This window comes from Oncorhynchus gorbuscha, unplaced genomic scaffold, assembly GCF_021184085.1.
Source record: "Oncorhynchus gorbuscha isolate QuinsamMale2020 ecotype Even-year unplaced genomic scaffold, OgorEven_v1.0 Un_scaffold_1866, whole genome shotgun sequence".
Classification (NCBI taxonomy): domain Eukaryota; kingdom Metazoa; phylum Chordata; class Actinopteri; order Salmoniformes; family Salmonidae; genus Oncorhynchus; species Oncorhynchus gorbuscha.
Window position 1 is genome coordinate 67,501 of NW_025744940.1, and position 12,500 is coordinate 80,000.

Sequence of the window (12,500 nt, forward strand, 5' to 3'; positions counted from 1 at the left end):
TCTCTCTCTCTCTCTACCCATCTCTCTCTCTCTCTCTCTCTCTCTCTCTCTCTCTCTCTCTCTCTCTCTCTACCCATCTCTCTCTCTCTCTCTACCCATCTCTCTCTCTCTACCCTCTCTCTCTCTCTCTCTCTCTCTCTCTCTCTCTCTCTCTCTCTCTCTCTCTCTCTCTCTCTCTCTCTCTCTCTCTCTCTCTCTCTCTCTCTCTCTCTCTACCCATCTCTCTCTCTCTCTCTCTACCCATCTCTCTCTCTCTCTCTCTCTCTCTCTCTCTCTCTCTCTCTCTCTCTCTCTCTCTCTCTCTCTCTCTCTCTACCCATCTCTCTCTCTCTCTCTCTACCCATCTCTCTCTCTCTACCCTCTCTCTCTCTCTCTCTCTCTCTCTCTCTCTCTCTCTCTCTCTCTCTCTCTCTCTCTCTCTCTCTCTCTCTCTACCCATCTCTCTCTCTCTCTCTCTCTCTCTAACCATCTCTCTCTCTCTCTCTCTACCCATCTCTCTCTCTACCCATCTCTCTCTCTCTCTCTACCCATCTCTCTCTCTCTCTCTCTCTCTCTCTCCGTCCTAAGCGGCCTCTCCATCTCTGTGTCTTTGTGTCTCATCCACTCTCTCACTATGAGACTCAACTCTCTAGTCTACATCTGCCTTTTCCATGTCTTTCATTCATTATTTCATCACATCTGCACATTTCACTCTTTACACTCCTCTCAACCAGCCACAAGTCAGCCGGCCATCTTACTAATGATTCCTTCAGTTTACCTTACAACACCCCCCCACCACCACCTTCCCAAACCTAGCCCTCAGCTGCCCTCCCACCCAACTACTTGCATCTAACCCCTGCCTCCCACCTCCCTCCCCAACCTAGCTCACTGTTGCATCCCCCTCCAACCTGCCTTCCCCCAAAAACCTCCCAACTCCCCCAAACCCCACTAAATGCACCCCTACCCAATCACCCGACCACCTAATCCCTCCCCGAACTTTCTCCACATCTCCCAGCCTTCAACTGCACCCAATCATCCTCTCCCTCCCACCCCCTCACCCAAACCTCCCCCCTGAGAGCGCCCCTGTCCCCTTACGCTGTGTGAGGCTGAGGGTTCCCCAGGCACCCGGTAACCCTCTAGTGCCCAGGTCGTTCTGGTTCAGAGCTGCGAGGCACACACCTTGCCCTGTCCTCCCGTTATATCACACACCTCACACACGCACACCTCACACACTCACACACACACCTTTACACACCCGTTAATGGTTACCGGTAATCACTCCACTCATCCACCAGAAGAGCAGGTATTTGACTATTTATTATCCTCTGCACGGCCTGGGGGAGCCTGGGGGAGCCTGGGGGAGCCGAGAAAGGGAAGGAGGGAGGAGAGGGGTGAATGTTTTCGGGCAGGTCACTGAGGGTGGAATGATTTTTATCTTGAGATATTGTCCGCATATCGACAGTTGTATATGGATATATGTGCCTGAGTATGAATGAGCGAGAGAATGGAGACGAGAGGCGGAAGGTGGAGGAAGGAGAGAGAGAAGGACAGAATGAAAGAGAGTGTGTGTGTACATCCTCCTCAGCTCCAATGGCATGCCTGCACCGGTACTCACATGGATTACATGATGACATCACACACACCTGGCTGGGATGTGTTACGATGAGGTGTTGACAGTGTTGATGATGTAACAAGAGGAAGAAGCTGAACGTTTCCAGTTGTCTTCACGGCAATGTCGGATTGAGATGTCACTAACATTCTATGATGGAGAATGTGACCAATGTTTTGAACTGTGCTACACATAGAATTAGGAATTAGAATACTAGAATGGTCATGAACCTTCTTATGATGGGATAAAGGTCAGCCATTTTGGTCAGGGCATTGTGATAAGATATTGTGTAAAATAATGAATTTGAAGAATTTATCTGCACTGTGTTTGTTAGCTAGCTAGCCAGCCAGTTTTAGAGGAATGATGCCGCCCCATAAAATAGTATCATAGTGTCAGTTATAGTCTGTTTTAGGAACAGCTACCCAAAATATTTCACCTTCTTTATTACCTTACCAAACATATCATGACATTAGTGAGAGTCAAAATCTATCAAATGTGTGATTGTCTAAACATTTGGGCCATTGAAACAGTGTGCACCCCTCCTATAGCAAAGGGGAGAAGGCCTATGTAAAGGGCATTTTGTTTAACTTCCACAAATATATATACATATTTTTTTACTTACTTTAGGTTTAAGGAAGTGTGTAGGTCCCATTATTTATCATAGTGCTCGGAAGGTTACGTTGCAGTGATATAAATGGATGTGATGCTGCTGCTGACCACCAGAGGGAGTCCAATACAAGTTTATTTGACAGGACCATTTTTTTAAACCTTTATTTAACTTGGCTAGTCAGTTAAGAGCAAATTCTTATTTTTAATGATGGCCTGTGCACAGTGGGTTAATAACTTCCTTGATCAGAATGACAGAATTTACCTTGTCAGCTCGGGGATTCAATCTTGCAACTTTTCGGTTGCTAGTCCAACGCTCTAACCACTAGGCTATCTGCCGCCCAAATGGTCCTAGGAAGGTCTGTATCGCTAGATCGCTGTCTTCTGACATGAAATGGTGGAAAATCAAAAAAACAAATTGTGTAAACATACATATTTTTAAGAGGTTGCAAACCAGACTGCACAATGTTCTAAATTTTTTAAATTACTGATAGACATCATTTACAAACAAAGCATTTGTGTTTAGTGAGTCCGCCAGATCAGAGGCAGTAGGGATGACCAGGGATGTTCTCTGTTTAGTGTGTCCTCCAGATCAGAGGCAGTAGGGTGGACCAGGGATGTTCTCTGTTTAGTGAGTCCTCCAGATCAGAGGCAGTAGGGTGGACCAGGGATGTTCTCTGTTTAGTGAGTCCTCCAGATCAGAGGCATTAGGGAGGACCAGGGATGTTCTCTGTTTAGTGAGTCCTCCAAATCAGAGGCAGTAGGGAGGACCAGGGATGTTCTCTGTTTAGTGAGTCCTCCAGATCAGAGACAGTAGGGATGACCAGGGATGTTCTCTGTTTAGTGAGTCCTCCAGATCAGAGGCAGTAGGGTGGACCAGGGATGTTCTCTGTTTAGTGAGTCCTCCAGATCAGAGGCAGTAGGGAGGACCAGGGATGTTCTCTGTTTAGTGAGTCCTCCAGATCAGAGGCAGTAGGGATGACCAGGGATGTTCTCTGTTTAGTGAGTCCTCCAAATCAGAGGCAGTAGGGAGGACCAGGGATGTTCTCTGTTTAGTGAGTCCTCCAGATCAGAGACAGTAGGGATGACCAGGGATGTTCTCTGTTTAGTGAGTCCTCCAGATCAGAGGCAGTAGGGTGGACCAGGGATGTTCTCTGTTTAGTGAGTCCTCCAGATCAGAGGCAGTAGGGTGGACCAGGGATGTTCTCTGTTTAGTGAGTCCTCCAGATCAGAGGCATTAGGGAGGACCAGGGATGTTCTCAGTGAGTCCTCCAGATCAGAGACAGTAGGGATGACCAGGGATGTTCTCTGTTTAGTGAGTCCTCCAGATCAGAGGCAGTAGGGAGGACCAGGGATGTTCTCTGTTTAGTGAGTCCTCCAGATCAGAGGCAGGGTGGACCAGGGATGTTCTCTGTTTAGTGAGTCCTCCAGATCAGAGGATTAGGGAGGACCAGGGATGTTCTCTGTTTAGTGAGTCCTCCAAATCAGAGGCAGTAGGGAGGACCAGGGATGTTCTCTGTTTAGTGAGTCCTCCAGATCAGAGGCAGTAGGGAGGACCAGGGATGTTCTCTGTTTAGTGAGTCCTCCAGATCAGAGGCAGTAGGGATGACCAGGGATGTTCTCTGTTTAGTGAGTCCTCCAGATCAGAGGCAGTAGGGAGGACCAGGGATGTTCTCTGTTTAGTGAGTCCTCCAGATCAGAGACAGTAGGGATGACCAGGGATGTTCTCTGTTTAGTGAGTCCTCCAGATCAGAGGCAGTAGGGATGACCAGGGATGTTCTCTGTTTAGTGAGTCCTCCAGATCAGAGGCAGTAGGGAGGACCAGGGATGTTTTCTTGATAAGTGTGTAAATTGGACCATTTTCCTGTAATTTTGCGTGTCAGGGAAAATAGATGGCTAGAAAAGTACATTATTTGATTTAGAAATGTAGTGAAGTTGTGCCACCAGAGACTCTGGGTTCGAGTCCAGACTCTGTCGCAGCCGGCCGCGACCGGGAGGCCCATGGGGCGGCGCACAATTGGCCTAGCGTCGTCCGGGTTAGGGAGGGTTTGGCCGGTAGGGATATCCTTGTCTCATCACGCACTAGCGACTCCTGTGGAGAGCCGGGCGCAGTGCACGCTGTCCAGGTCCCTAGGGGTATGGTGTTTCCTTCGACACATTGGTGCGGCTGGCTTCCGGGTTGGATGTGCGCTGTTGTTTCGGAGGACGCATGGCTCTCGACCTTCGCCTCTCCCGAGTCCGTGCGGAAGTTGTAGCGATGAGCCAAGACAGTAACGACTAACAATTGGATACCACGAAATTGGGGAGAAAAAGGGGGTTAAAAAATAAGAAATGTAGTGAAGTTGTCGAAAAATATAAAAAGTCAATTACAAATACCCCAAAAAACTACTATTTTCACTTAAGTACTTTACAACACTGGCTATTAATACAGACAATTTGTATAAACCCTTATAAACTATCTTTGTAATCATATGACAATATTTTAGGTTGACAATAATTATATTACACAATTTCTGATATATCACATGCCTTACTTTTATTTTCCCACATAAGTAAAATCAGGAATCTACTGCCAGTCATTCCAATTAGACTGGTTTGAAATTCTCCCTGTCCAATATTGCATCCATTTTCACCCCATTCTGGACCTTTGAGGATTTATGACATGGCCCCTCTAGTAATTTAATTGGATCTCTATGGTGCTACCAAGGTGACCTTTTGTGTTTCTGGACAGCTGCAGGTTGCTATGGTTACTAGATTGTTCAGGTAGCATGAATGTGACAATAACAAGGTCGCTAGGGTAACTTGATTGATGATGTAACATGCAGTAATTGTACATGTGCATTGAAAGAGTGTGACAAGTACAACGCTAGGAGACCACAAGGACTGAGGAAGGTGTACATACAAGGGTGTATATATGAACAGCATTGATCAGTACATATACAGTGCCTTGTAAAAGTATTCATCCCCTTGGTGTTTTTCCTATTTTGTTGCATTACACCCTGTAATTTAAATGGATTTTTATTTGGATTTCATGTAATGGACAGACACAAAATAGTCCAAATTGGTCAAGTGAAATTCAAAAAATTACTTGTTTCAAATAAATTCAACAAAAACAAAATCGGAAAAGTGGTGAGTGCATATGTATTCATGCCCTTTGCTATGAAGCCCCTAAATAAGAACTGGTGCAACCAATTACCTTCAGAAGTCACATAATTAGTTAAATAAAGTTCACCTGTGTGCAATCTAAGTGTCACTTGATCTGTCACATGATCTCAGAATATATACACCTGTTCTGAAAGGCTCCAGAGTCTGCAACACCACTAAGCAAGGGGCACCACCAAGCAAGTGGCACCATGAAGACCAAGGAGCTCTCCAAACAGGTCAGGGACAAAGTTGTGGAGAGGTACAGATCAGGGTTGGGTTATAAAAAAAACATCAGAAACCTTTAACACCATTAAATCTATTATTAACAAATGGAAGGAATATGGCACCACAACAAACCTGCCAAGAGAGGGCCACTCACCAAAACTCATGGACCAGGCAAGGAGGGCATTAATCAGAGAGGCAACAAAGAGACCAAAGATAACCCTGAAGGAGCTGCAAAGCTCCACAGCGGAGATTGGAGTATCTATCCATAGGACCACTTTAAGCCATACACTCCACAGAGCTGGGCTTTACGGAAGAGTGGCCAGAAAAAAGCCATTGCTTAAAGAAAAAAATAAGCAAACATGTTTGTTGTTTGCCAAAAGGCATGTGGGAGACTCCCCAAACATATGGAAGAACGCACTCTGGTCAGATGAGACAAAAATTAAGCTTTTTGGCCATCAAGGAAAACACTATGTCTGGCACAAACCCAACACCGCTCATCACCCCAAGGACCTCATCCCCACCGTGAAGCATGGTGGTGGCAGCATCATGCTGTGGGGATGTTTTTCATACAGAGAAATTCTTGAGGGAAACCTGTTTCAGTCTTCCAGAGGTTTGAGACTGGGACGCAGGTTCACCTTCCAGCAGGACAATGACCCTAAGCATACTGATAAAGCAAAACGAGTGGTTTAAGGGGAAACTTTTAAATGTCTTGGAATGGCCTAGTCAAAGCCCAGACCTCAATCCAGTTGAGAATCTGTGGTATGACTTAAAGACTGCTGTACACCAGCAGAACCCATCCAACTTGAAGGAGCTGGAGCAGTTTTGCCTTGAAGAATGGGCAAAAATCCCAGTGGCTAGATGTGCCAAGCTTACAGAGACATACCCCAAGAGGCTTGCAGCTGTAATTGCTGCAAAAGGTGTCTCTACTAAGTATTGACTTTGGGGCTGTGAATAGTTATGCACGCTCAAGTTTTCTGTTTTGTTGGTCTTATTTCTTGTTTGTTTCACGATGAAAATGTTGCATCTTCAAAGTGGTAGGCATGTTGTGTAAATCAAATGATACAAACCCCCCCTAAAATCAATTTTAATTCCAGGTTGTAAGGCAACAAAATAGGAAAAATGCCAAAGGGGCTGAATATTTCGCAAGCCACTGTATATTGTTATGTATGATGTGTATGTTTGTAGTGTATGACAGTAGTTTGAACTGCCTATAGTTGGTGGTCCTCAACGTGGCTGTTTCTATGGAGACTGATAGGTTTGTTGACTCTCTCTGCGAGTTTAAAATCACTCCACTGGCCTACTGCACCCTCTCCAGCATGACGTCCCCCTCCCTCCCTTCCAAGAGGATGCTTCCCTCCCTCCTTTCTCCCTCCTTACTTCTCTCTTTCCTCCCTTTCCTTGTTCCTGTGATATTTCTCCTTATTCCTCCTTTTCTCCTCTCTGCCTTCCTTACCTCCTTGGTGGCCTGTTCTCCCCTCCCCCAACCTGTCAACCCTCCTCCTCTCCACCCTTCCCAGCCCGCTCCCTTCCTCTTCTCCTTTACTCCTCCTCTTGTCCACTTCCTCCATTTGCTCAGGGCTACCCTGATGCTCAGGGTTAGGGCTCCACTGGTTTCTGTGGAGCCTTGATTTGTTGAGTCTCACATAGGGGGAGACAAGACTGTCGAGTTAAGGTTTCTGACTCAACAAATCCGCTTCTGGCACCGTCATTGAATGACACTGGACTGTCACAATGATGGAGAACTGCATGTTTACGAGCCACTTTGACTATGCATTTGAATCTGTGTGTGTGTGTGTGTTTATATGCGTGCGTACTTACGCCTGTGTGTGTATGCCTGTGTGTGTATGCATGTATCGTGCGCGTGTCTGTTTTTATGGTTACCGTATGTAGATGAACAGTATCCACTATTCTACGGTGTCTACAATATTTACGGTTCTCTCTCAATGAGCAGAAAACTACCCCAAAATACATTTGTTAGATCCCAGGCCTAAACTGCCCTGTGTTGTACAGTATTACAGTACGTCCGTGCCTTGCGGGGCCCATTAGATAACAATAGATTTAATGAGATGTTTGTCTCAGTTAAGACCTGGCTAATTGATGGTTATTAAGAGATAAGATCAGTTTTACTGTTAAATTAATACAGCCGTTACTGTGAAGAAAGGCTTCAGGGACTTTCCACCTGACTTCTCCACCTATTTAGAGAGAACTTAGTGGAATATTGTGTTTAGTTATTTGACTAAATAAATTGCTGAGTAGGATCGATAAGTATTGCTGTTGAATGAATACAGGGATAGAGAGATACGTAGAGGGCCGAACCGATCCCTCTAACCATCAATGAATGGATCCAACAGGAGAGTAGGGCTACAGTCCAAACACTCCCCCTCAGCCCTCTGCGCCTGCCACTTTACCTCTGGCTTTGAGGATCCAACTAAGGCTACAGTCCAAACACTCCCCCTCAGCCCTCTGCCTGCCACTTTACCTCTGAGGATCCAACTTTGAGGATCCAACAGGAGAGTAGGGCTCCAAACACTCCCCCTCAGCCTGCCCTTTCCCTCTGGCTTTGAGGATCCAACAGGAGAGTAGGGCTACAGTCCAAACCTCCCCCTCAGCCCTCTGCGCCTGCCACTTTACCTCTGGCTTTGAGGATCCAACAGGAGAGTAGGGCTACTTTCCCTCTGGCTTTGAGGATCCAAACACTCCCCCCTCAGCCCTCTGCGCCTGCCACTTTCCCTCTGGCTTTGAGGATCCAACAGGAGAGTAGGGGCTACAGTCCAAACACTCCCCCTCAGCCCTCTGCGCCTGCCACTTTCCCTCTGGCTTTGAGGATCCAACAGGAGAGTAGGGCTACAGTCCAAACACTCCCCCTCAGCCCTCTGCGCCTGCCACTTTCCCTCTGGCTTTGAGGATCCAACAGGAGAGTAGGGCTACAGTCCAAACACTCTGGCCCCTCAGCCCTCTGCGCCTGCCACTTTTCCCTCTGGAGGCTCTGCGCCTGCCACTTTCCCTCTCTTTGAGGATCCAACAGGAGAGTAGGGCTACAGTCCAAAAAGCCCTCTGGATGCAGTTTGATTGCTTTGAGGATCCAACAGAGAGTAGGGCTACAGTCCAAACACTCCCCCTCAGCCCTCTGCGCCTGCCACTTTCCCTCTGGCTTTGAGGCAACAGGAGGAGGGAGTCCAAACACTTTGATCACTTTCCCTCTGGCTTTGAGGATCCAACAGGAGATAGGGCTCAGTCCAAAACTGTAGTCACATGCCAAACTCTGGTGGTCAGACAAAATTTGGCCATTTTACCTCTGGCTTTGAGGATCCAACAGGAGAGTAAGGCTTCCAAACACTCCCCCTCAGCCCTCAGCGCCTGCCACTTTCCCTCTGGAGCCTATCGAAACCGGATGCAGTTTGATTAGCGGAGTCCAACTAGCTCACCTCGCTTTAGCTCGGAGGAGGGAGTGGAACTTTGATCACTTGTGGGGCTGATATGGCATTCTGCAAACTGTAGTCACATGTCAAACTCTGGTGGTCAGACAAAATTTGGATTTTATCGTTGGCAAATTGGCTTAGTCCGTAGTGAGGAGCCTATAAAAAGTAAGATAGCTCACCTCCCGAGTGGCCAGTGGTTAAGGCACTGGATCCTGGTTTGAGTCCAGCCTCTGTCCGGGTTACGACCTGGAGATCCATGGGGCGGCGCACAGCGTCGTCCGGGTTAGGGGAGGGTTTGGCCCAGCGTCGTCCGGGTTAGGGAGGGTTTGGCCCAGGGTTTGGCCCAACGTCGTCCGGGTTAGGGAGGGTCTGGCCCAGCGTCGTCCGGGTTAGGGAGGGTTTGGCCCAGCGTCGTCCGGGTTAGGGGAGGGTTTGGCCGGCAGGGATGTTCCTGTCCCATCGCACACTAGCGACTTCTTTGGGGTCCAGGCACAATGCACGCTGACACTTCAGACCTCCAGAGACGGTACAGGGGTTTCAGCGATGGACTGTAAGAAGACTGTAACTACCAATTGGAAACCACGAAAATGGGGAGAAAAGGGGGTTAAAAAAAATGTAGATAGCTTCATAAATATATTTTGGGGAATTCTGTAATTTATTGGAATAAATCATCAAACTATAAAACGAGCTAGCCAGTTATAGGTAACTGTAGCTAACTACCTGACAGGAGTGCTTGTTGGATACGTTAGCTTACTAGGTACATTAATAGCTTTAGGTTGGTTGTTTTTAAGTTAAACTTCAAGATTTCCACCAAGGACGTTGCCTCTCCGATCATCACTCTCCCTCACTTGGGCAAGTGACATTTAAGGTACACTTGGATGTAAAACGTCATTCAAGGGCAGAGGGTTTACGGCAGAGGGCTGTCTACTTTGAGTTTGGACTGCAGCCTAGGTATAATATAATAGTGTAGGTAGTAAGTGAGTAGAAGTAATGATAATAGTATATATAATGCTAGTAATATTCATAGTAGTAAGTAGCACTGTATGTATTAATAGTAGTACTACTAATAATGTAGTAAGTATTGTAAATAGCAGGTAAATAGGTAATAATGCATGTGACAGGTTTAAGACTTCGCCACCTTTTGTAACAGAACCTAGTTACAATTGTTAGAATTGAGTAATGTTTAGATCAGTAAGGCTTTTAGTCTCAGTAAGGCTTTCTATGTAATAAGAAAAAAGGTCTCCACTAAAGAAATGGATCTGCACTATTACCAGTATTATTAAGGTAATCAAAAGAAATGGATCTGCACTATTACCAATATTATTAAGGTAATCAAAGGAAATAAGTAAGTGTAATTTTTTTTGTGAACAGGTATGTAAACATTCCATCTTCGACATCACAGTTGTTGTCATAGCAACCAGAGTTGGTGGGAGGAGTCAGAGTGTTGGGGAGGGGGTGGGGTTTATATCTATCCAAAAGCACTCCATCTTGCTTTCCTCTCCTATTTTCTCTGTCTGTCTCTCATATGGGTGTTTTCTCCTTCTCCAAACCCCTTCCCCCTTTCCTGTCTCTAGCTGTGTTTTCTATCTCTGTAAGTGTGTCTCTGTCTTTCTTCCTCTCTTTCTCCCTATCCCTCCATCTTTTGTTCTTTCTCTCTGTTTCTGTCACTGACCCTTTCTCGCTGTCGTTGCCTTGGTGATTTCTACAGGAGCTTCGCAAAGTAAAGTAAAGTTCTGTCTCTGTCTGTCTCACTGTCTCTCTCTCTTTCTGTCTCTGTCTGTCTCTCTCTCTTTCTTTGTCCGGTCCAAAATGGCTTCTCTCTCTTTCTTTCTTTGTTCCTCTAGTCGTTCCGCTCTCATTCTCGCCGTTTCTCGTTGCCTTCTCTTCCTCCATTCACTGTTGTCACACCCACATGTGGTCTGCCTGTGGACCATTCCGGAACCCCTCCACCTCCAGGAACCAATTGTAACGCTTCATGATATCCCCTAAAATGATTCAATGCAGTACAAACCGGATGCATAGTGTATTGCTTAATGTAGCTAAAGCGTGTGTTAAAAATCTAAAAGATGCAATTCACCAATGAACATAGATGCTATCATTGTATTAATAGGTGTCTTACAGTGCGATATATACTGTAGCTAATTGCAACTTGCTATCATTGTACCGGTATCTATAATATACTGTAGCTAATGCAACATGCTTCTTGCTAATGCTACTTACTATCATTGTATAGGTCTATATACTATAGCTTATTCTAATGTTATATATAGTAGCTTGATGCTCACACTATGTATTGCAGCTAAAGGTAATGCTAATCGCATATACTGTAGCTATTGCTACATTTTAATGCTATATACAGTAGCTTATGCTACATGCTAATCGAATATACAGTAGCTGATGCTACATGCTAATGCTATATACAGTAGCTAACGCTACATGCTTTTGCTATATATAGTAGCTAATGCTATCATTGTATAGGTGTCTATAATACAGTTGCTATAAATGCAAATTCTTAATGCCTATCCCGAGAAGAGCTTTTCTCTAATACTCTCATACTGCTCTGATAGAGAGGACTCTAGTCTATTCAGTCTATTGAGGATCAGCAGAGTAAGGCATATTGATTATCGAAGCACACACAAACAACACACTACAGTTGCCAAAGACCAGACTCAATCAATCACCAATGAATTGAATTGTCTTGAGAATTTGAGAGAGCAGACCTCTGCAGTTCATAGTTAAAGGCTTGATGAAAGACCTCTCACACACACACACACTCTGCTCCTGCTCCTTGGCAGTCCTCCAGCCGACGGTCCTTGTTTTTAAAATGGCTGTCATTCCACTTACAGTAAAGATCAACTCTCTGATATGGTCCCCTTGACGTGGAGATTTTTCTTTCCCTAGTATTGTTTTATAGGCTGAACAAATCATGGGATCTACAGCCCCTATTGTTATGAATAAAAGGAAGTAGGCACATAAAAACACAGGATGTCGTTGGTCATTTACCACAACAGGCTGCATCTGAAATAGCACTCTATTCCCTCTATAGAGCCCTAGGCCTGGTCAATAGTGGTGCACTATATAGGGAACAGGGTGACATGTTGGACGCAGCCCTGATGACACAGACTAAATAATTCCTCCTTCTGGTTGAATGAACTGTTCTGTGTTCTATCTGTGATGTCACATCTTGTGACTGACATCAGCAACGTCATATGGCCACGTCCCAATCGTCTCAGATAGCATCCTTTCCTCGTCTCCTTTCCTTCAAGTCACATCACTTATCTGAGGGTGACAATAAACCGGAATGGTATCCAGCCCTTTCATAGGCAGCAGTATAAGGAGATAAGGAAAGGAAACCATTCAACCCTGTTGGGACTGAGGGTTATGAGCCCATAATGGTATCAGGCTCATGGATTATATTGTTGAAATGATAATCCTGCCGTGTAATAATACTATAACACCCTGACATCCACTCACATTCTCCTGGGTAATGAAATGTTGTGAAAAAGAAAGAAAGAGGT

At 45.6% G+C, this 12,500-nt stretch overlaps 1 protein-coding gene across 1 annotated transcript in view; it reads left to right on the plus strand.

The window, feature by feature from the left end:
- Nucleotides 1-12,500, plus strand: part of LOC124017330 (voltage-dependent P/Q-type calcium channel subunit alpha-1A-like) — a gene marked incomplete at both ends in the record, with an annotated part of 87,810 nt that overhangs the window by 53,027 nt on the left and 22,283 nt on the right. Inside the window, 1 exon segment of the mRNA XM_046332585.1 lies at nt 10,691-10,702. Coding sequence (XP_046188541.1) covers nt 10,691-10,702 — 12 coding nt within the window.